Below are 25,446 nucleotides of genomic sequence, written 5' to 3' on the forward strand. Positions count from 1 at the left end.
TTATTAAAATAGTGAAAAAAAAATCTTTACAAAATGATTTTTTGCATTTTTTTAGTGACTTGTTTTTTTTTTTTGTTTGTTTTTGTTTCTTTGCAGCCGTGTGGAAACAACAGAATGGGGAAAAAATTGTGACGCTTTTACCAAAAAGCTTTTTTTCCAAAAAAACACATTTTTAAGTCGCAACATGCAGGTTTGAATTTCTACCACGTTTGTCTATAAATGTAAAAACTATATAGGTTTGCTTCACAGGAACATTCACAAACAATTTGGAGACTTAATAAAGACAATTGTGAAAAACTAATGGGGAATTATTTCAAACCTAAGTAGGAGTTTGATGAAGAAGAATGTAAACATTTGCTCTCTATTTATTACCCAAAGCAGAGTAAAAAGCTCTGAGACTACTTTTACTACTGTAGCATGATCTCATAATTTGGTTAACATTAAGTGTAGAAATGTCTAACTAGTGCTAAAAAAAAAATTTTAACTTCCATCTTTTTTTTTGTTGTTTCTTTGCACATTTTCCTAGATTGAGGACAGTCACACTAACTTTGCAATAGGAATGACTCTGGAACCTCTTTACTGAAGGTTTCATTTGACTAAGAAGTAAAGGCAATCCAAGTAAAAAAATGTCTTTGCTAATCACAAACATTTCAAATATAAACAATATAAGGTCTGATGTGGGCGACTGGCGGACGGATGAGAATCCCGCTCTCTGTGTCGCTGACCTCCTGATGTGAAGGATCCGGCCTTCTGGAGCGCCGAAGGCCCGAATCCTGACTTAGTAAACAGAGGAGAGCGTGAGACAGAGAGGCCGACCGAAGGTGGCGACCGCGTGTGGTAATAACCCAGATTCCCTCTGACAAGCCGATAGCTGCTTGACATGAAGTGCGACGCGTTCGCAGGCCGCCCAGGCGTTGCTCGTTCTGTCCCGGAGGCTCCGTGGCCCCGGAGAAACGGCGGCGAATACGTGTTTCGTTGTCACGCCAAGCACTCCTGCTGGTGGCAGCCGAGGCCTTTGGCAAACGTGTGATAACGTCTTGATCTGTTTACTTTTTTCCCAAAGCAGCTGTGTTCATTAAAGCGAGAGAGTGTGTTCTCCAGGAACACACACTGCCATTTTGTAGCATAATCAATTAACTGTTATCTTTAGTTGTCCTGCAAAATGCTCAGCTCAAATATGGCTTAAAATAAATTTGACTTCCTGATTTAAGGCTTTGCAATTGGGCCTCTGTCTCTTTAAGAAGCTCCTGCTCTTTGTTCAGGAAGTCATCACAGCATGGCTCTTCTGTAAACCTTTTGACAATGTTTTTTTTTTTACAAGTGTTTCACCGAGTAGCAGCTCAGTTGATGCGCAGTCCCACCAGGCGTTTGCTAATTGCTGCTGGCTAGTCTGAAGGAGCTGAGAGGGGGAGTCGAGGGCTGCGCTGTGAGGTGGAAGCTTGGCAACCGCAACTCAGAGGAGGAGCTTTGTGTTGAAGGCGGGGCTAGGTCCACCCAGGCATTGTTCCACAGCTGACCGGTTGCCACGGGAGATCAAAGGATTTCTCAAACACGCATTAACGAATCCAAGCGACACTCCAGGTATGTCTTTGATGAGGGAAGAGTATTATAAAATTATATAAAGCTTTAAAAGTTGTTTTTACATAATACTGTCCCTTTAAATTCAGCTCAAAATTTTGACATCGCTTGAAGTGATTCATATTTTTTCACATTACCTCAAAGCCTGACCGGGAGTAAAAATCACTGATAGACTGGAAAACTGTAATCGGTGCACCCTAGATAAATTTAAAATAGCAAAAAATATTTGTGGTTCTAATATGAAAGTTAAAGATTTGAAAATCTGAATTCTGTTGCATAATATCGGAACATACAAGATAAGATTCCTGCTCGGTGGCTCGAAGTCGGTCTGATCTCATTTGATCTGCCTCGACACTAAACAGAGGAGATAAATGAAGAGAGCTCTGGCGCCCCGCGGCGCATAAACGCAACGTACACACACACACACACACACACACAGAGCTTTGTAACGCCGTAGCTGGAAGTGCATCTGGCTGACGGTGCCAAACGAGTCGGCCAGAACTGAGAGCCGTTTTCATCTCCAGAACTTCACACTCATTGAGTGTGATAAATGTTGCTCTTTAGAGCTCCTTCAGCAGGTCTGCTTAAATCAGGAGAATCAGTCTTTGCCAAAAGTAGTCTCAGAGCATAAACAAATAAAGCGGAACTAATTGTTGGCATTTCATTTAGACAAGAGATTGAAGGGAAGAAGAAGAAGAAACAAAGAATAATTCAATCAAATTCTCTGCGTCTGGCAGAAAAATGTTTCTTTTTCAATGAATGTGAGTTTAAGGAGCTATAAATAGGGTAAGCTTTGATATATTCCCTCACATTAACAGCAGGTGTGGCTGTGGTGACCACCTGCTACCCAGCGCACACACACACACACACCCACACACACACACACACACAGGCATCCAGAGCTCAGTGCGTTGACAGAATGAGAGCACACTGAGGAAGATCGGCCCCAACGTGCCGATTCTGCGTCAACGCCCTCTTGACATACACAAAGCATCAGGACAGAAGACGAGGAGAGAGGACGGCGGGCGGACATGCCGGCCTCCGTGCGCCGCGGGAGACCGGCACGTCGAGTCAGTCGTAAAGTAGGAGGTGACACCGATACCGCCGAGGTCACGCGACTCTGAATGTCTTTATATAAAAAGCAGGCCTGATGCTGATACATCACAGATGGACGGATGTGTGTTTCAGACCATCAGAATCAAAAGGAAGATTTTCCCCCTGAAAAGATTTTCCATTTGCTGTTTTTGTCACCCTGAACTGTTTGAGCTCAAGAGTCAAACTTCAAACCTGGACGAAGTCAATGAAGCCAGTGACCTGCAAAACCACAGAATAATAACTAGTAGGTATCGTAAGACTCACTAGAAGAAGAGAAAACTCGCTAGAAAATAACTTTTAGTGGCTGTTTTTAAGTGAATACTTCCCTAATACTGATGAAAAACCACTGGCAGATTATTTCACTTTTAACACTAATCATATTTCCCATGTTACAGGATAAATAATCTGCAAGTGGAACTGGTATTTTTTCCACGACTTGAAATGGAAAAAGTTTGTGTCCACAAATAAACACCCATGAAAATTAAAAAAACAACAAAAGTTTTCAGATAAAAGTTGTTGTTTTTCAGATGAATTTCACAAAACCGTGACGGGAACCTTTTCTCTTTTTTTCGCCTCACATGAGTCACCTGATCAACAACCGGACGTTGCCACCGCAAGAAAAAACGACAAAGAAGACGACAGGAAGACGATGGCGTGGCAGTTTTGAATGACTTTTTGCACAAACAAATTTAGTCGAGTGTGGTTTTGGCAGCTTATTTAACTGAAACGCCACTTGCTAAATTGTGCTTTTTCTATATTAGAGGAAAATAAACAGTTCTGCTTGTATTTGCAATGGAAACGGCAATGCCCAAAATTCCCTCGAAATACAGAGTCGTGCTCCATTTGATGCTTAGTTGTAAATTATAAAATATGCCGCCAGGTCACAAAAGAAACACAACAAAATTCACTTTACAGTTAGCTTTTAGCACACAGTGTTTTCTTGAAATACTTGAATTATGTTTGTCCTCTTCAGCTGCAGGGAGCTGGTGCAGGAGGGCTGAAGATTTTATTTGTCGAGTCATGAAGATCCGGTCTGCGCAAAACGTCACATTTTTCATATTTTTCTGTCGACATTTGAATCCCCGACGCACAGAAAGTGGCAGAAGTTGTCAGGATGCAGAAAACAACAAGCGGTTCCCAACGGCACACCAAGCAGTGAAACCCCAGCTGTTGCCTTCTCATCAAGTTGCTCATTAAAAGAATTGTATTCCCAATTTGACTTAAGTAAAGCTTTTTTTTTTTTTTTTAAAGTAACGGACATAAAACTTCCACATGTCCCAACTGATTGTTGTTTTTCACTGCTCAAAGTCTCAGTTCGTTCTGATTATTTGTTTACAGGGATCCTCCGTGTTATATAAAAACACATCTGCAAAGAAGAGTGCGACAGAATATTTGTATGTTCTTTCCCGGAGAACCGTTTTTTTTTATGTTTTGTTTTTTTGTCTTTCTTAACAGAAGTAAAAGGGCGGCTGACGCACCGCTTCCTAACATCCAGAGACAAGCTTTTATCATGGCTGCCACTTTAGATCCTTCCTGTTAGTTTCTCTCAGTCAGGAAGCTTTTAAAGCAAAGTGGACTATTTCAATTGACCTAATTTATCAGAGCTTCTCTCATGTTCAGGTGAAACATGAGAGTCCGAGTCCGAAAGAGACGTTTCCATGGGCCTCGAAAGCAATTCAAGAACACACGGTGTGAAGGAATGCTGGGATTTGGTCTAGTTACCCTGGTTGGTCTAGTTGAGGCTTGATTACATTGAGCTGTTCATTAAATATTTGAATGAATGTGTTAGTGTTGGAAATTTAAAATAACATCATGTTAGTGGACATCTTTGTTCATAGTGTTCGTTTTTATTTGTCTGCATTTTGGTCTTCTGATAAACTGGTTAAGACTTAATGTAGTCTTTGTTATGGGGTCAAGTTACTTCACAGTGTTTCTTGTTAGTTTGGTTGGTTGGTTGGTGGTTGGTGGATGGATGGATGGATGGATGGATGGATGGATGGATGGATGGATGGATGGATGGATGGATGGATGGATGGATGGATGATGATTGGATGGATGGATGGATGGATGGATGGATGGATGATTGGATGGATGGATGGATGGATGGATGGATGGACGGAAGGATGGATGGATGGATGGATGGATGGATGGATGGATGGATGGATGGATGGATGATTGGATGGATGGATGGATGGATGGATGGATGGATGGATGGATGGATGGATGGATGGATGGATGGATGGATGGATAAACAGACAACTGGACAGATGGATGGATTGTGAAAACGATTTTGTTTCGTACTAATCCAGTCTTGTAGGATCCTTGAATCCAGCTGGTTGCTCATTCAGGCTGCGTAGGAAACCATCTGACTGGCTAAATTTCATTGCTTGGCGGGTTTTGTTTCCTCTGGCAAAAACACATTCAGTGTCACTTTGTTTCTTCTTTTTTTTTTCTCCTATGAGCTAATGGATAATCAGGATGCATTAAACTTGCAGGCCTGCAGAGAACAATCTCTTAAAACCAGAGATCAGCATGAGAGTCAGGAAGAACCGTGACGCCAACATTTGCACTCCGGCAAAGTTTCCTCTCTTGCCTTTTTAAACAGTCGTCACAAACACCTAAGACAGTGATGGAGGTCACCTTTCGACGCGTCCCCTGAAGCGCGCATGCATGGAAAATTAGAAACTCAAGTTGCTTCCCGAAGACTAAAACAATCACAGCTTACGAGCGTCTTATGAATACAAAACTATTGATCTGCCTGGTTAGGATTCCTTTGAAACCGCAGAGTAAAACTGACAAAACGCTCAAAATAAACCAAACTCTCATATTTGTATTTGATGAGATAAAAGTGACCTTAATCTGGTAACTGGGTCCCTCTCCTCACCCAGCAGTGACCTACATGAGCGCCAATCAAGGCAGGGGGTCGGGGGGGGGGGGCTTTAGACAGAAACCACATCCATTACCCCCGTGGGATTCATGAAGCAATTCATTTCTCAATCAAACATGTAGATTTAAAGCATGTCGTCCTCTCAGCCCGGTCTGCATTGGTGATATGAGAGAGAGAGCGACCCAGTGTTGCAAAAAAAAAGGGAAAAAAGTGTAGGCTAATCAAGCTTTTAATTGCATTGGATCGCTTGTTGTAGAATCATTTTCCAAGATTTGTTAAAATGCTGCTAAAATTCGTTTTATTGTGTAAATCTTTGGAGAGGGTGGAGTCAGATAAAGTTGTAGCCTCACGCAGGCTGCGTTGAGCATATTTTGATTTGCTCTCATGTGCTAATTTTTCTCATTTTATTTATTTTGTAAAAAAAAAGAAAAAGAAAATGCAGGTGACAAATTCATTTTTGCTTTTCTGTTGTTACCGTTACTCACGTCGATATGCTTTAAAAGTATTTCGGAGATACCTGGAAACTGTGTGCTGGGTTTGAACATCACCTAACCCCACGCATGCGATGCGACGCCAACTTCAGACTGAACTGCCGTTCATGTGTGAGTGGGCACTTGCACGGTTCGTTTGTTTTTCTGGCGGACTGGCAAAATCGTTCGAAACTCGTGAGCACCACCGCTCAAACTCTCTCCCACCTTAGAATCGAATCACGTGTGAAGGCAGCTGACGACTGACCGAAGAAAGGTTTCATTCAGAGCTGGCGTGAAGCCGCAGCCGCGGCGATGAGTCGCTTGTTTGGGAGCGTAGCCTCACCGGAGCAGCACGAGGTTCGTCACTGCAGTTAAAGACGCTTGGAACGTTTCTGCATTTTCATCGCATTACAGCCGTGACCAGAACGATGTGTTTTCTGTTCATCGTGATGCTCTGGAATCAGAAAAACCTCTCACCCATTTCTCTCTATTTCCCACTTTGGGTGACTTCTGACTACATTTTATTTCGCTGTTTGTCGAAAAGGGGGGCTTCGTACACATGTCTGCCACACTTTTCAGATTTTTTTCCTGTGTTTAAAAACCATAATTTCCTTCCGCCTCTCAATTATGTGCTGCTCTGTGTTGGTCACATAAAATCCGAATAAAATACCTGGATGGGCTGCAGAAGATTTCTATACGGGTGGCCAGACCACACCAGTAAAAATTATAGGGGGTCAGAGCTAAAGAATAGAACATGTAAGTAATCATATGCATTTATATGAAAAATTATTCCATTTTATAAATGTATTTATTTATTTATTTATTTATTGTGTTTTACATTTAGGTCTCGATTGAAAAAGATGACAATAGGATCTCGGGATTTTCTTTTTTTAAGAGAGGGGCCCTGGCCTCCACTTACCCCTCTTTTGGGGACGCCACTGATGTTTCGCCATTATGTCCAAAAATATTCATGTCTCCACTTTTTCCCTGCAAATCAAACCCAGTTGCATTTGAAAAGTTACTCATCCTCTGTATTTAATCCATTTGCCCTCAATTTAACTTATCAATAAAGATAACAGTTTTATCTATGTACATTTCTGGCCTTTTTTAGTCTCTGTGATTTGCATGTGCACGTCTCGGTATGAAAATGTTCTCTATTAAGTTTCAGCCATTGATTGATTACATAACTTTTTTTTCTTTTTAACTGAGGATTATGGAAATTTTCCCCTGCAGCATTTCTCAAACCTCTAAAGGGGCAGTAATATGAATTTTCCAGGCACAGTATAATTTTACAGCACAATGTTGCCTTCAGTTGTAATAAAAATGCTGCCTTTATTAAAATAGAATAAAAAACCTCACACTCCAGATGTTTCTGACGACGAAATAACACTTGAACATGACATAACGTTAAAAGAAGTCCGTTTCACGCAATATCCCCTCTGACCCATTTTAAATTATGTTTGCCATTGATAGGACGTTGATATACTGACCAATTTAAAAAGAAAAGATGAGCTTCTTTCTTATTGGAGTCAAGTTCACTCTGAGTAAATTTTGATTCCCACCTCCCGCTCTCTTCCCCTCTTAACCTTCTCAGTTTGGCTTTGAACACTAATCCATTCATCTCACCAGCTCCGCCAGGCAGCTGCTCAACTGTTCGGATTCCTCTCCCCGTTTTGACCCTCTTGACCTCCCTCAGCCATTTGCACTCCCAAGGAAATATTGTGAGACTTTCACCTGGTTTCTCCCTTCGTCTTTCTGTCCTAATGAAAATTGAAGAGATTTTCAGAGAAAGAAAAAAAAAAGGGCATGAAGAGTCCTGGGCACATGTTTCTGATCGCCTCAGTCTCAGGCAAAGACAGAACAGCTAATCCGGAACAAATCCATCCACTTACAGACAGCTGACGTCCTGCGAGGGGCCGGCTGGATGCCAAGCTCGTGGGCAAAGTCTGGCGCAGTGGGACCGACGCCTCTGCATTTGGTTTCTGGAGTTGAAAGCCTGTTGGAAGGCAGCAGAGTGCAGCGGCCTTCGTTTCCAAAGGTTCTCAGCGGTGCATGCACGCCACCTAGTGGACGGTAGGAGAAATGGTTGGAGCCTCATCTTCATGGCCACAAGAATGAAAACCACTGGACATTTAGAAAGACTTCATTTCTGTCATGTGCTGTTTAAAAAGCTATTCCAACTATCCAGACTAATCATTTACTAATACGCTTTTATTGGAAAAAAAAAAAGTGGATGGAAAATTATCAAAATAATACTTCTGTCAATATGGACGGCAAAGCCTGCCCTCAGAGCGGACTCGCTGAAACCTTCACTCGAGAAAAAGACTTTACATTTTGTATCGCCCACCATCAGTCTCAACCACTCAGTGCGTCAAACTAACTCCATTTCTCCCAGTTCTGCCAAGAGGAGTGGGCCTGAATCCCAGGAAGTTGTTACGGCTACCCAAAACATTCGACCTGAGCACAAAAAAAAAAGACCTTAAACAGGAAAAAGTTTAGTTGGATCGAATGTCAAAACAATAGAAAGGTTTTTAATAAAGTGCTCACGTTCAGGGCAGCGGTAATAAAAAATAATATGCTTTACGGCTTTCGAATTTGTAAACCCTCTGCATACAAAACACAAACAAGAAACTGGCAGTTTTAAAATATTTATTTAAAAAATAAAATAGAAAAAAATATATTTACATAAAAATGTCAAAAAAAAAAGATAGAGAAAAGCTTGGCAATGGTTCCCTCTGGTCACTGATACACAAGTGTCCAATGGGAGGGTGACGTGAACTGACGAGGATAGCGATGGGTTGCAGGTCACCAGTTTAAAATCCCTCATTGTGTCCCAATGGGGGTACGGGGAATATTACATTGCATCGACATGTAAATCTCAGCGACCCGGGCGACGCTCCGTGCCCCTCCGTTCCCGCTCGCCTCTTTTTCTTAAAAAAACACCAATCTGAACAAATGAGGACGACAAGGAAAAATCCGAATAGGACTCGAGAGAACCGACCACCTTCCGGGCGAGGAGGAGGGAAGGCGCAGGAGAGCAAGTCTCCTCGGACCGCTGAGATGCACAGGATCTGAATCCATACGGACGAACAGAGATAACTCGCAACTCTAACCCAGCGAAGGCGCCGTCCTTCACCGTTTTCATTCCAGAGCGGACGATCAGTCAATCGCGCCCACTTTATCTCGAGCTAGGTTATCTGTGGCCAAAAACATCTGAACCATCTTCGATTTCCACCCTGAATATATGACAAAACCCCCCCATTATTGTGATTTTTTTTCCCTTTAAACTTTTGGTTAAATGTAACAAAAGTTGGATGCCAGATGCAGTTTTGACCGACAGATTAGAGTTGCTGAGCTTTCTTTGAAACCAGACCATATAAATAGTTTCAACAGTGCTGAAGGAAGAAAAAAAAAAAAAAAAAAATCTCAGTAAAAACTCAAGACTTGTTTTTCGGACACTTTGGCACCCGCCCCTTTTTTGTTGAAAGTGCCGCCAGAAGAGAGCAAGCCGCTCTCTGGGCGCAACACCGCTCATGAAACCTTCAGGCTTTTATTTGATTTTTTTTTTCCCTTTTTTAATTTTTTGTAATTTTTAAATGTTTTTTTTTCTCTGATTAAAAACCTGCAGTAGCAAGTCAAAAATGCTCAATTTCTCACACACACATATATAGTTTTTTTTTTGTTTTTTGTTTTTTTACTACGTCACACACTACACCAACCCAAGACTTAAGTCGCTGGCATAAACACCACTCTCCCCAGTCCGTATTTATGACATATGTAGAAAACTATAGACTTCAGAACAGGTAAGGGCCTTCATTTGAAAAAAATAAAAAATGGGAGGGGGGAGTTCACATGAGTTGGCTCGAGCCTGAGTCAGTCCGAAGCGGTGTAGACATGGGAACGTACAACGGTTGACACGATAATCAAGACGAATCCTTTTGCATAGTAATAACACCAGTTCTGCTCAGCCTTCCACAGGCCTGTTTGAGCGTATAGATATATATATATATGTGTATATGTATCTGTGTGTGTTCGCAGCAAACGGACACGCACTCCCAGTAAACACAAAGAAAGGCATTGCAAACAATCAGCGGAAGTACCTGGCAATTAAATGTACACCAGATTCCCGAATGGAATCAAAATACAATTCCCTTTCGTAAGAGTTCTTGGTTCAAGAACTAACTCCCATCAGGTCTCACCCTCCCACCTCCCCTTTCTTTTTGTTTTCTCACTCCATTTGTTCCAAAAAGGGGAAAACCTCATAGCTGAGCGTCTTAATATTGTCGGACTGCACTGATTTAAATCTGTTACTGAGACTCTTGATCTTTAAATTCAAGTAAGCTGAGCTGAAGCATTTCCTACTCGCCCTTCTCCCCTGTGTAAAAGATTTAGTGGAAGGAGGAGATGCGCAATCACATCGACAAAACTTCGAGGTTGAAACTCAACAAGAAGCAGGATGAAAAATAGACAATATTGCAATCAAAGCTTTCTTTCTCCACATTGATGCCAAGTAAAGATGAACACATTGGAAGGAAAAAAAAAAAAGGAAAAGGAGGAGGGGGCGGGGTTTAAGGTTTAGAGTCAGGTCCATCCCAACTTTATCACCTACAGAGATGCACGCTCTAAGCCTCCACAGATGTTGCCCAGGGAGACACTTTGTAAACAAAATTTTACAACTACAAAAATAAAAATATAAAATGCCTTTACATATACACACACACAATTAAATAACAGCTTTAATTTTGAAAAGAAAAAACATTATTGCACCAAACAAACCAATGAAAAATAAAAAAAGAAAAGGCTTAAGTGTGCTGGAAAAAAACAGAAAAAAAGTGTAACACCAAACCACAAGTGGCTTTGGAGAGTGAGGTCGAGTGAAGCTGGTTGGTGCCGTCACCGATGGAAACGACAAAAAAAAAAGTGACAACACTGACAGGAACATAATACTGAAACGAAGAAGAAAAGGAGGAGCGGAGGAGGATGCGGATCTAAAGGGATGCTGCTCCGCGAAAACAGCTGGTCTCTGATCCCTGTCCATCCGTCCGTCCCATTAATGGGTGTCAAGTTGGGGAGAGCAAAAAAATAAAAAATTAAATTAAAACAGAACAAAAAAAAAAAAAGAGGGAGATCGGGTTAAAGGGGAAGAAGCAGTGGTTTCTATCTGCTGAGGCTGACGGGCAGGCTGTCCCTCTTCCTGCGCCGCGTCCACGAGTTGCGGTGGTACTGCGAATGTGTGTGTCCACGGTTAGCCAGGGCGGCTCCGTTCACCGGCGGCGGGTTGTGGAAGCCCTTCACGTTGAACTTCGTTCCGCTCTGGGGACGAATTGCGAAAAAAAAAAAAAGAAAAGAAAAAAAAAAAAAAAAACACAGAGAGGGACACAAAGAGTTACCTCAAAACTCACAAAGCCCATAATCAGATTCAGGTTGTGTTTGTGTTCACAAACAGGGAATTTGACTTTCATGTCAAGAGCGTTGCATGCACAGACGTTTTTTTAAATACATAAAAAAGGGGGAAAAGAAAGAGAAAGAAAGACAGGTTTGTGCAAATATGATTATTTTGCTTAGGGGAGTAGCTGACTAAAACTGTACGACAGACAGCCATGTTTTGGTAGCAGGAACCTAAGCTTGTGTCCAGCATGTGTGGATTCTGCAGAGATGCCATTTATTTATTTTTTGATTGTGAATTTTATTAATGAAGGAAGCAAGCATCAGAATGAATAAAAATAAACACTTTAAATACATAATTAGATGTTTGCAATAGAATTTCATTCCAATTAAAAAGATAATTAAAAAATAAAATGTTAAGTTTCTTTTTTGCACAAGCTAGAATGGAATTGTTTTTTTTTTTATTTTTTTTTTTTTTTTGCAGAACAGCAACACTTTTTTTTGCCTCACGTCAGTTTGTATGCTGCTAAATATGAGTGTAGCTCAGGTTGTGTTTACATTTGTCCCCGCTATAATTTTTTAATGACATATCTTGTGCCCAAGTTTTTTCCCTTGTGACTTTAGTCTATTTTCTTATCCAATAAAAACACAGCAAATTGTTTTTCAAAATTAGCAGACTACTTATAAACTTTGTGCACATTTCCAATGGAAACACACCTACTTGTCAGACAAGCAAACTTATGTTGCACAGAATAGACTAAAAACATGTGCAACTGAAAGAAATGTCAGAAGTTATCAAAATATACGCCTTTTCTTCATATGAAGGCAAACTTGTCAAACCCTTTTTTACATTAATAATAATTAGCTCTTTATTGTTTACTTGCTCAACAATAAATGAAACATGCAATATTTTAATGAAACAGAAAAAAATAAAATAAAATCTTGGATTTCAAAAAAAAAAAAAAAAAAAAAAACAGAAAAAAAGTTAACCCTATGTTTTTACCCTGCGGTGCAAAACGTTTGGACACCACTGGTGTCTAGGACAAGCAAGTAGCATCCAGAAAAAAAGAGCGAGCAAAACTCTAATTCTGTTCAGCATTGTGAGAGCAGGGCGTAACAGGAATGCATCGGCTCATATTGACTCAGTGCTAACCTTGAACGGGATAGCCAATGGGGGAAATGTGCGAGCAGACCTGCCAAGTAAAGCTCAGCATCTGTTGCAAAGATGGGGGCATGAATTTGCAGAATTGCTCTGTGGTCTTCTTAAGAAGCACAAGTCTAGATATTTTATGGGAAATCATAAGCCTCAAACATCCAGTTTTACAGCTGAATATCTCACCTCCAGAGTGAGCGTTACTTACTGCTGAAAAGCAGCAGGTTTGCATGAACCAAATGAGAGAGAAAGAAGTAAAATAGTGGCTCGAACTTGTAAAAGACGGACGAATGAAGGATGAGTAAAGCGCGAGGATGAGTGAGAGACAAGGTTTCCCTTGATGTAGTGCATGAGAGCGTTTGCAGCATCCGGCGCCTACCTTGTGTGTGTGGCTGGAGTGGGGGCTGAGCGGAGGCTGGGGGCTGGAGGGGGCGGGGGTATGAGCATGGGCTGGGGGGGCATGTGGTAGAAGGAGGGGAGCCCGGTGTCCATACACACCTGTCTGCCAGGCATGGAGTGCATTGCTAGACCGCTGGGCAGCGAGACGTGAGCCTGGAGAGCAAACAGGACAACACTGGGTGTCTATAAAACATTATTTTAAAACGCTATTTTTTCAATAAATATGTTTAAAATTTTAAAGATTTTTCGTCTTGACATTTTTTTCAACCACAAATAATAGTATTTTTGAGGTTGAAATGTGTTATATTCAGCTGAAGGACAGAAGGCTTGCGGCCTACCTGTGAACCCGGGGGAAGCAGCAGATGGCGTCCTCCCATGCCGTGCTTTCCGGCGCCCAGGTGGATGCTCGGCTGCAGGGCGAGGCCGAGCGCCGGAAACGACGCGTACGCCGACAGGGTTGGAGGAGGGAGAGTGTATGGCAACGCCGAGTCAGAGTCCTAGCAAATAAAAAAAAAATAAAAAAAAGCTGTCAGGGAGAATAAATCTTTTACGGAATGTAAAGTCTAAAGTTGATTGATTGTTATCAACTGAAAGATAAGCAACCATTTTCTCAAAAACCTGAGTTTTCTTTCCTATTATTTCATTAATCTTCTTACATTTTTTTCCTGTCATGCTCTCTGCTTTTCTGACATGTTGTCCTCACTTTCAAAGTACAACATTAATTCCTGAATGAGAAGTCGGCACTAATGAAACTTGAGGAGTTTGTTGAGTGTTTATATTTCCAAACAGAACCGCATGAAGTTAATTTTGCCTCCCATACCAAACTCTGTTCAGACAGTTTCTTTAATCCGCTCTTAATTCCCTCTAGCATTTTGATTTCTATGTTGCTTTATTCGCTTCAGGATGAACAGTGGCGCCCTCTTCTGAATGGAGGCCAAACTACAACACTGAAAGACGGTCTAAGAGGACTTTACAAGCTAATCGACTGGAATTAACTTAAATCAAATAATCCATTAATCCCCACTGAACTGATCGAGGCTTTGCAACATCCGTTTTTTAAAAATGCAGCATCAGGAAAGGTGTGTCTTACGTTGTCGGAGCCAGACAGCGAGGAAACGGATGAGGCCGATGAGTGCTGCTTGGGGCTGGAGATGGACATGGGAGAGTCTGCGCTGTGAGGTGAAGCAGAGTCCCTCTGCTGATCCTCAGGACCTACAACACCACCACCACCCAGCACACAGGACTCCTGCTCCGAAACGGGCTCCTTGGGAGAAGACGCTACAGGAAAACATAAGCGATGATTCGCAGAAACAGAAGAAATCTGTGGCATCATCTTTAAGATGCTCTCCGGAAGCCCGTTGCTACCTCTGTTGTCCGTCTGCGGCGAATCCTTGCCTCCCCACTTCTTAATAATCCACTCCCTGTATTCAATGACTTCTTGGGTTAATCTTATTATCCTCCCCAGCGTGCTGTGGAGTCAGACGGACATTTTGAAATGAGCGTCTCGCTCTGATCCGTGACAAACAAACACTTTTGGGCTGAATCCTCACCTCTCACAATCTTTGTTGGGGTAGGACTTGGCGAGCGGCGTCACGGCGTGACCGAGGACCGTGTAGGCGTAGTCAAACACCTGCTTGACGTGCATGGCACCATAAGAGCCCCTCCCCACGTCGTTACCTACGCGGGAAGAAAACAAAACTGCATGTCACATCGTTTGGTGTGTTCCATGAATGGAATTTAAGACTGAAAAAGAAATGCGGCAGCTTCATCCAGCCAACTTGCGATACGTTGGCACTTACCAAAAATACCGACGCAAAAAAAAGCTGGCTAGCTAGCAAGGGTATGTTAGCAGAATGCATTAGCATGTCTGTGTGTGACAAAATTAGTCTAACAGAAAAGTCATACCAAGACAAAATTCAAGATCTGCGATTAAGAAATTTAATGCCAACTCAGATTTTGTAATGAATATAAGACAACTTAAGACCTTAATTTTAGATGCATAAATTTAAGACTTTTTAAGGAAGCATGGACACCCTGGAGACAGCGGGCTGACAGACCCACCCACCTGGTCACATCTGCGTGATTTACATTAGATACTTTACTAGTGCTGATTTAGTGACTTTGTTGCTATATTACACTCATCAGAATTAAACAATATATATATATTTTACTTTACAGTGGGTCTCTGCAGACCGTATGATTAGAGACAGCAACATTTCAGACATTTGCATTTGCAGTCAAAAGAAAATTTAAAACCAGAGTAAAGCAAAAAAACAAACAAACAAACAAAAAAACAGGCTGGCACGGTGCAACGCAAATAAGTTAGAACCCAGAAATATCAATAAATCAAATGCGTTGTCAAAACCAGGCTACAGAAAGAGTAGAAATTTCTTTTTTTTAGTTAAGTGACACAAAACAACAAAGTGTGTGGTTTGAATAAATTGAGTTTGAATTGGATTGAGTTGCTTACCTGGAAGCAGAGGGTCCTCTATGCAGAGCATGGATGGGGTGTATCCATTCGTCATGGTCTTCATCACTTCCTCTTTGGTAACGTACGCACCTCCGTTTGAGATGCGGATTCCTGTTTTCAAGTAGTTGAAATGACGGCCGTACAACTCAAAGAATTCGATCAGTAACACGCCCAGGTTCTGGTTGGGATCTCTGGCGTCGATACGTGGATGGAGCTGAGGCAGAGGGAGAAAATATTTTTATTCTTAACACTTCTACATAAGAACTATTACTAACCATAAAGAGTAAAAACTCCAAAAGAAGACGGGTATAAAGTCTTTACAAAACCGCAAATTTAAGATCTCTTCAGTGGGAAAATAATTTTGAATTTAACCCATTTAATCCCGAATTTTTCCCAGACATGAAAATATTAAAATCAGATGTTTTATAGCCCTTTGAACTAATCAAGGGCAACCCCTGTACGAATAACAGGGGTTGCCGTGAAAGCTTGTATTACAGTACCTGTAGGAAACTGATGACCATCAGGATGAGGCTGTAAGAGCTAATGCCCCCAGTGAAGACTTCGTTCAGATCCCTCTGCAGTAGAAACTGCTTCAGCACAAAGATCAAGTAAGGCAGCACAGGATACTTCTGAAAGAGACGACAAAAAGACAGTGCAACGATGAGAAAGATTGGTGCACCCTAATTTGAACCAAGAATTCAGTTTTTCCTAATTTAGCGTACAAGAAAAATGTCAATGAAAGGTGAAATCTTCACATCTATTCCGGTCAGAAAAGCGTCACACAGCTAAAATAATATGAAAATTAAATAACGCTACAACTGCACCAATAAGACTTTTCAAGACCAAACTCCTCAGGTTGTGCCTAGAAATTTGAGATCCAGTTTACAATTCAACAAGCCAACAGATCACGAGGGAAGTAAAACTTGATTTTTCCCATAAGATTAGGCACAGAGAGTAAACTGGTAGCAAAGGTTTTAGAAAGTTTATGTCTTTTCAATATTTCCAATGAGGCAAAAAGCTGGAGAGACCCGAGTTGAGCCAAAAGTGACCTGTTTTTTTTTTTTTTTTTTTTGCCCAAATTCCTTTTGACAAAAAAACATAACTTGGACTTATTTTAGGAAGGTGACAACAGTAAACATTGTTAACTAATAATATATAAGAATGTAACCTAATGCTGATGGAGGATTTGTGTAGCATCAGCTTCATGTCAATCAGAAAAACAACTTTTTCCATTTTCCTTTGGAAGCTAAACTACTCATATGGAAGATATAATTCCCTGCTGAAGCCGTTGCTCCAACTTGACTCCTGGTGCTTCACCTCCTTCCCTGAACACCTCGCATGTTAAGATGAGCCGTCATTGTCACTTGGCGCGAGCCGAGCTTGACGCTGAGAGATGCTGAAGGCCGAGGCCTCACAGGCTGCGACAAGCATTCCCGCACGACGAGAGAGTAAACAAGGCGCGAACCAGCGGCGGGCGAAAGAATGGATCTGACAGCTTGCTGGAACATAAGCTGCAGACATTCCTTTCCCCTCATTAGCCAATAGCTGTGACTGACACGGCTACAGATCCACCTTCAGCAGGAATTCCTTCACAGCCAGGAGGTAGTAAGAAAAACAAAAAAACTCCAGGCAGATGAAGAGATTTCGACAACACAATCCTGATTAGCGCTTGTTTTCTGACGTTTAGACAGAGATGGGCCAGCCCGACTGGAGTGAACGACTCGGACTGCTCAGCGAGTCGAAGAGGGAATTTCCAAAGTTCTACGTAAACGCTGAAGCAAGTACTGTAATTATGTGACTTGAGTGGGTTTTTGTGTCTATTTTAATACATCTACGTGACCTTTTCTAGCTCTATCCCTCCAGCTGTGTGTACTCTGGGTCGGCCATCGATCTGACTTCGCCGGAGACACTCGCAGTGAACTTGCGTCTCGCGTTTATGTGCGAATCCGAGTCGTCAACAACCTTTAAGTAGTCTTTAATGAAGCTCGCTGCCTTCACCCCGCTTTTCATGTTAAAACTGATGTCCACCTTGACCTCGGTCTCTTGGTCAGTCAGCTTGATGATTGGCACCTGAAAGACAGATTTCAGAAAGAAAAATAGAACGGGCGTTAAACAACATCCTGTGCCCCACACTGAGGCGCTTCAGGGCGGAGAGAAACTAAACCATTAACTGTTTTATTGTGGCAATTGAAAGGGAAATGCAGCATTCTGGCAGTTTGCCGGGGTTTTGTGCAAATACCACAGGATATCAATACGTGCCCGCTCCCGGAAACGCTGCTATATTGTTAGCATGAGCCTTTCCACCCAAGCTGTTGAACAAATTACGATTAGCCGTGGAAAGATGGCTCTGGCTTTAACACAATAGAGGGAAATAATGGCGGAGGGGAACCATCTCTGACCTCAGGGTTCCTACATGTTGGGCGAGTCAAAACTTTGTAACTCTGAAGACTGAAAGAAGTCAGTGCCTTTTTCTTAATCAGTCCTGAGCGTTTCTTTAACTTGTTTAGGTAGAATAAGTAGCTGTAGGTAGAATTAGCATAAGCAGTAGAAGACAATGTTGTTTATTGTTATTTCAGTCATAAATTGACAAATCAGGCTGTTATGGCACACCTGCCCTATTTTGCTGATGCGCTAATCGAGTTCATTTTTCATTTAGCGCTTTAGCTAACATTCAAAATATTTAGCACACCTTACGTTCTCTCCCCCCTAATGACTTTATTTCAAAGAAGAATAAAATATGAAGAAAATATAAGCACAAAAACCATATCTAAGAACATTCTAGAATATGTCAATGATGTCAAAATTGAATTTGTGCTCAAGAATACATACTTATCACAATTAAAACTGCTTTTTATTTTTATTCAGTCTATTTTTGACTGATATTTTAACTTGCTTGTTGATTAGAAATATTGGGGTGGCAGAAAAGTATCCCAGAACAAAACATCTGTGACGGAGTGAATTGTAAAGCATGTGCAGAAATACAGATTTAACAGTCTTTTAACAGCCTGAGGGAGAAATGGTAGCCGTTAGAGAAGATGTGAAGAGTCTTTGACAAGGTTCACAGGTTCTGACTCCTGGAAGTCCTGATCACTAAGAGCATTCCCTGGAAAGGAGTCCAGTTATTGCTCAGGCACTGTCAAAAATGTAGATAAAAAATAAGAACAAGTTTGACCGATGACAGATGCGGAGAGTCTTTAGTCTCCGACAGTCGTTTTTGTTCCTTTAACAACATTCTTTATCGCTGTATCAGCGATTAGATGTTCATGAGGATCTTTAAAAGGAAATGTAATAATGTAAACGATCTGGAGTCGAACTTAAAGAAGATCTAAGCCACACTTTACTTACTGTAGCCTTGTCCAGCACTTTAATGGAGAAAGGTTCGGCCACATTGTGTTTCCGAAGAGCTTGCTCTAGCTCTTGCAGCGGAGGGCGCTCCCACTTCCCTAACACCACCAGGTCAATGTCGCTGTGGGTTAAAAGTAAAAAAAAAAAAAAAAAAAGACAGCAAGCATTAAAAAATAGCAGTATAGCAGGATTTAAAGTGACAGTGTGTCTCTGCAGGACCTTACCTTGTTGGAAGGTAGAGCCCCGTGCTGAAGCTGCCAAAAATCTGAACCTGGTGAAAACGATTCAACAGACGTTACTGAAGTACTGCTGAAGATAACCACATCTTCCTAGATGACATATTTTGAAGTCGTGGATGCATTTATTCAGTTGAATGTTTGCAAACTGCCATCAACAAAGGCATTTCTGGGTCCCACTCAGGAGACGTAAAGCCTTGCCAAGGTGAGTATATAGCAGCCAAATGAAGTACACAAAAGCTTTGGAAACACAAGGGGCTTCATGGAGGGGAGTTGAAGTGAAAGCTCTTGAAAGGAAGCAGAATGAAGTTCTTTCCCTTTCCTTCTGTTAAATGCGACAAGGCAGCGGCACGGGGCGGGCCTGAAATAACAGGCTGGGATGTTTAATAAAAAAAAAAAAAAAAAAAAAAAAAAAGGAAGCTGGAACAAATGCGGGGACTTGAGTCCATTTATCTAACAATGTGGCTCACAGTGGAAGTGGGAAAGGCTGGCAGCCAATGAATCACCGCCGCTCCTACTTTACGCCGTTAAGTAACGAGCGGGGAAATGACATCAGTCTTACCGCACTGCGTGACCCCTCTGCTTCTACATATCAGTAATTGGCACTTTAAAGGGGAAACGTTACAAGGTTGTATTATGACAGGGTACCTGCAGGATTCAGCAAGTCACATATACAACTTTTTAAGATGTTTTCAAACGCCGTCTTGAACAAAAATTTATATCAGAGACAGCTGATCCAATTCCTATGGGCCTTGCACGATGAGGAAACCGTTTGCCCTTTTCCAGAAAAGCAACCAATGATATTCAGGCATGTGAGATTTTGCCCTCATATACATGTGAGCTTGTGACGAGACAAAAAAAAAATGTTGAAGGCTTTTGCCGCTATCGCCTCCAGTGTGTCGGGTTTATTTAAATTGTTAAATAAATGTAATCTATTTAATATTTCGGATTTTTCTTTTACTTAAAATCTGAAGTAAAAGAGCAGATTTTGACAACTGGAACAAGAACAGAAATTTGATTCCACGCTGTTGAATTTGAGGCAGATAAGACATGATTTACTGTGTAACACCACCAGTCATATTTAAAATAAGTACTGTTCGTTCAGAAAATTACTTTATGAACAGGAATTATGAAGATGTTTTTAGATGTGTTGACTTCATATGACAATTCTGTGGTTATTGAGTTTGAGGTCTGCTCAACTCCAGGTTCTTGTTCAGTTGTCTGGCTACTTGTCCAGGTCGTTGGCTGGTTAGAAACTCAAATATCGGATATTTTTCTGATCAGTGAACGCAACAAAGCTAAGCGTCAACGGGTTCTCTTCAGTGGAAAAGATTTTAACTCAGTAGAGTCAAAGTCAGCACAGATGGTGTGGATCATGCTAGTCAAAAGAATCACAGAGATGTAAAAAGCTATTTCAAAGGAAACTGTATTATTTTTAGACATGTTGAGACACGTCTGTGAGAGAGCAGGACTTTTAGCAGATACCAGGGGGGGGACTGAGCAAATTTTCTCTGTTTGATCTTCCTGAGCTTCCAATCAGCTGGGGAACAGGCTGGATTAGTAAATATTGGCAGCCTTCAGGACATTTCAGAGCTGAGGGTAAAGGTCAACGTTCCATAATTAATGTTAATTGATGATTATTTCAATCGATTAATCAGGATTAATTTGATTAATTGTGCCAGTCCTGCATTCCTTACACAACTCAGTTTCAATGCTTCTTTACACAATGTACAATTTCAAAACAATATTTTGTTTACATATTAACAAAAACAGAACAGAAAAATAAAATATATAAATTGAAAATCCATAAATATTTTGAGTTTTTGTAGATGTTTGAAAATTCTAATTTAATTTGAAATGTCAAAGTATTAATAAAATGAATATGTTACTGGCCTATTAGTTTTACATAGAAAACAATGGAAAAATTTTTTTTTTAATTGTTTGGGCCACCCCTAAACATTGCGGCCCTGGGCTACTGCCATAGAATCCCTTTCTAAAGTCTGGCCCCTTTCCAAGTCACTGAGGGAAACTATAGAAACACAACCCTTACAATTCCATGTTGCAGAAAACAAATTGAGAGAGTTAACACTTTTCTAAACGGACCCGACACGAGACAGGTTTGAGCTTCAGAGGAGGTGCTGCTGAACTCATGGATCTTACATCCGCAGTAGGCCACAGCTCCTTGATGATCATCTCTATTCGCTTCACCACCTCCTTCCTCATAGCTGCCTCTTCAGGTCGCGGGGACATGAAGTTGTAAAAGTCCATCACCTCTTCGTGGAGTCTGAGGAAGAGCAAAACCCAGGGTCGTCAGACATCCAGAAATTGTGGAAAACATACGCTGCTGGAATCGTTTTCCCTCATACAGTAATGTCACAGCGTGGAGCACTCAAGTGTTAGATTAGACCTTTAACTAAAAGAGAGTACGAGAAACAGGTCTCTGCATATTTTAGGTCCAAATGTTGCTGCATTACTATATGTCTCGCTCAAGCTGCTTACAGTTGGGAGCACCGCTCTCTTTAATGACATCCAGCTTTCTACCAGGCGAGCATGTCACAGCATACGGGATGAGACTGCAGAAAGGAGCAGCATTTGGTCACGCAGGTTTCTCACGCTGGTATGGCAGCAGGGACAGCAAAAAACTCTACAGCTTCCAGGAATAAAGCCTGCACCTTGTTTTCTGTCCTCATACTACCAAACCCTTCTCGGAGCAGCTACTAGATTAAAAAAAAAAACAAAAAAAACCCAGAGATCCTCTATGTCGGAGGCTGTAATTAATTTGATCTGCAACAAATATATCAGTAGTTTTTGTTTAATCCCAGCCCTACATGATGTGTTATTTGCAAGGACATTTTTATTAGGAGCTTTTTTAATTTTTAGAAAAATCCAAGTGTCGAGATGTGTAGCACCTCCAACTATCTGACCATACGCCTCTAAATCAATTGTTTAAGACAAAGCCAATTTTTTCTCATTTAAATTATGCATACCTTTTTATTCACACTTGAACGTCATAAAAATAATAAGCAGCAACCCTCATGATTCTCCGGCTGTGTTCAAAATATAATAAACGCAGTCTGCTTTGGTACATGATCATCGGTTAGCCTCAGCAGAACAGATGTCAATCTTTCAAAGCACAAGTTTTCTTCACCCCTAGGAGGAGAAACACAGTTAAACATTACACACAGTGCGCTGTACAGAAAGCGAGCAGACGATTGGAACACTGCTGCTGCTTCCTCTCATCTATACAACAGCAGAAAACAAGCTAATCAGTTGCAGATTAGGACAGAATGCCTCTGAAGAATTAGCTACTTCTATAAAAATATTACCATTACTTCTAATTTGACTGCATCTTTTACTTGCTATACATTTTTATTTGCCATACAGCCCTAACAAAAAGGTATTCCCACCTGCCTGTATCAGTTAAAAATGTCTGGTCAGAGTTTGTAGTGAAAATTGGAATATGATCCCCTTTCACCCCCCTCCTTCAGTTCTACATGTACATTTTATTCATATATTTTTGATTTAAAAAATCAGACACCAAAACACTGCACTGTGGCCTTTGGAGGGTGCTACATGTTTCCTTGCTATCCATTGCAAAGAACAGATAGCTCTTTATTTCAACTTGGGAAATATTTATCGTTTTGACATAAGGCTTCAAAAAGACCTTCAACACACAATCTTCCAATCATTTTCCAAACGTCACATGCACTACAGTGTGAATTTACTTGTTCCACTGGGTAGGAAACAGTAGGACAATTGTAGCTATACAACAGCAGAGCTAGCCTACCACTGGGAAGGGAAAAAATATATGTATTAAATTAATAGCATAACTTTAAGTACCCTACAGTGGTGGCTTTCTTGTCTTTTTTATCATTTAATTTCTTAAAATAAAATTATAGTGATGCACAAGCTTTAAAACTAAAACTTTCATCACCAAACTTAAAAACCGATATAAGTCATTATAAGTATCTTTTCGTATCTTACTGAGGTATCCATAGAGAATCTAAAACCATAAATTCATCATTGTACATTTGAATGCAACACCAAATCCTTCCGAACGTCCCAGTCAACAAATCGGAACACTTCCGGTTCCTGTTCGCGGCTGCGTACCAATCGTTTCCCAGCTCACTCGCTCTGTCTCTTTGGTTTATATGCGACAACGCAAGTCTCGAAAACGCTTCTCCTGGCATTTACTGGTAATATCACAAACTTTCCAGCTCAACTTTAGCAGCAATAAATTCTTAAAATAAAATAAAAGACGTCACAAAGGACACTAGGTAGGGACCAAGTGGACAATTCAACGGCTGTAGGCTAGCCAACCAGCCAACGGGAAGAAAGCAGGAAAAAAAAGAAAAGAAAAGCGTTAAACGAACATATCTAAAAAGTACTCCACTGTTTTTGTTGAGCTTTCATACTTCCAATACTACTACTTGCTAAAACCTAAGTTTAAAAACAAAAAACACCTGAATGGCGGAGGCTTGAAAGCAACGACAGAAAAACAGACGTTAGTCTATTTTAAATCCTTAACGCAACTCACCCAAGCACTCCTGAGCTGTATTTCCTTTTCTTCCACGGCGTCCAATTGTTCACATGATTCCCATTAGTGCAGTTCGAAAGCAGGTAATTCATCCCATAGGTGCTCGCCTTGTTGTCACTTTTCCTCCGTCCCGGGTGGAGGCTGTGTGTGTGACTAACGGGCACGGCAGAGTGGTGGACCTGGTGCTGCCTCGCGCAGATCTGCTGCAAATTAAAAGCCGGATGCTCCTCCGGGCTGCGCTGATGTTGCTGATGGTACAGGTTGGCGTTGCTTTCCGCGCCGTCGCTCAAGCCGAGGAGCAGCCCGGCGCCGCCGACGTTCTTGTTCACGTCGCCCCCCACGCTTCCGCCCAAAGTCCTCTCGGGAAGCGAGCTGCTGGAAACGGGACTCTCTGTCCCCGACTCCTGCGACGACGACGAGGAGACGGAGCCCGTCTTCGGGATCGGGATTTTGGCTCCGCTCGGCTCGTTCGCCGTCGGGACGGAGCTCTGGGCGGTCCCGTTGGTCGCCGGTGTCCCTTGCGTGGAGGCGGCCGCGCCGCCGCCTCCGCCGCGTGCGGGGCAGTTCATGATGCTGTGATGGCTGCTGCCGTTACTCAGGCTGCCTGTAACGTTCCCGTTGCTCGGGCTGCAGGCGCTCTTGCACGATGCCGCCGCGGCCGCCACATTATTCAGAGCCATCAAAGCCGCATAACTCACACACCGGCTGTGGTTCCGAGTGTGAGCGGAGAGCGTCCGTACTCCCTGAGAGGTCTCCCAGATTTGCATCCATAAGGCGTTCGCAGGTCCTTTCTGCTCCGGCTGAATCCAAGCTACCCTCGGATCCATTCAACTCCTCTGCCTGGTGAACCCCCCACCCCCCACTCCCCCGACAAGTAACCTGTCGTTCGCGAGTCCGTTTTGAATCTGCGCCGCTGTACCGGTTCCGACGAGACTCGCTGAGCTGTTCGGTGTCACAGAACGAGGCGGAATAAAAACATGAAATCAATTTCGGACCATTAATAAACTGGCCCTCGTAGCTGCAAGAATGCCGTGATTCCTACGGGAATTCAATATGGCGTATTCTCTTCAAATCAGGCGCATGCGCTCTGCTCAGCTTTTTTTTTTTTTCTTTTTCCCTTTTTTTTAAATGACTGTGCTCCCATCCACCCACTCCTCCTCTTTTTTAATTTTTTTTTTACTCGTCAGAGTCGAACGAATGAAGAATATGACAACAGAAACACCTGGGATTTTATTTGATAAAAGTGAGATTTACGGCGAGCGAGCAGTTGAATTTTTTCTAGCAGTTCTCTGGAAGTTCAACGAGGTCGATGAAACCGGGATTTAAATTTCCCGGCTATCACCAGTAGGGGGCGCACGGAAGGGAAGTTACAGGGATACCCCTCTGTGTGCCACAACACAGGGTTTAAATCTTTCATCAGGGCTGACAAATATTGGCACCCTAACCACAAATTGCTGCCCTGGAACATGTCTAAGTTGTAGAGATGGAATTCTGATCACACAAATAGGTATTTAGCAGCTGCTACACTGATAAAATAGCCTCTAGGCTGCAACAGGAAAACAGAAGAAAATCTCTCCAGAAGGCACCTTCCAAAATTTAGACATCTTTAAAATATTCAGACTTCCAACCTTTATGTATCTCCTTCTTATTTTATTTGACAAGGAAATGACATACACATTTAAAAATCTGCATAAACAAACTAACATTTTGCTCCTTCTGTGTTCATCGACTTTGACCTTCCTTGTGGTTCCCACTGAAAATCAACAGCATAGCCAAGTCACCATTGTTCGTTGCACCTCTTACAAACTTTCATTTTAAGACGCACTTCCTCACGCAAACACCACTTTCAATTGTTTCTTGCATAGCTGCCGGCGCTACTTGTAACGTCAAT

At 41.8% G+C, this 25,446-nt stretch overlaps 1 protein-coding gene across 1 annotated transcript; it reads right to left on the reverse strand.

Moving 5' to 3' along the window:
• Positions 1-8,662: 8,662 nt before the first annotated feature.
• On the reverse strand, positions 8,663-24,849 carry tent4a (terminal nucleotidyltransferase 4A). Its single transcript, XM_055055855.1, is given in 14 exon segments — positions 8,663-11,343; positions 12,948-13,018; positions 13,021-13,120; positions 13,306-13,464; positions 14,058-14,245; positions 14,333-14,436; positions 14,518-14,644; positions 15,438-15,651; positions 15,938-16,066; positions 17,400-17,507; positions 18,783-18,903; positions 19,007-19,053; positions 21,179-21,302; positions 23,556-24,849. Coding segments are annotated over 14 exon segments (2,475 nt in total). The 5' UTR covers positions 24,383-24,849; the 3' UTR covers positions 8,663-11,187.
• Between the last annotated feature and the right edge of the window lie 597 nt (positions 24,850-25,446).

This window comes from Poeciliopsis prolifica, unplaced genomic scaffold (assembly GCF_027474105.1).
Source record: "Poeciliopsis prolifica strain line A6 unplaced genomic scaffold, Auburn_PproV2 SCAFFOLD043, whole genome shotgun sequence".
NCBI classification, from domain to species: Eukaryota; Metazoa; Chordata; class Actinopteri; order Cyprinodontiformes; family Poeciliidae; genus Poeciliopsis; species Poeciliopsis prolifica.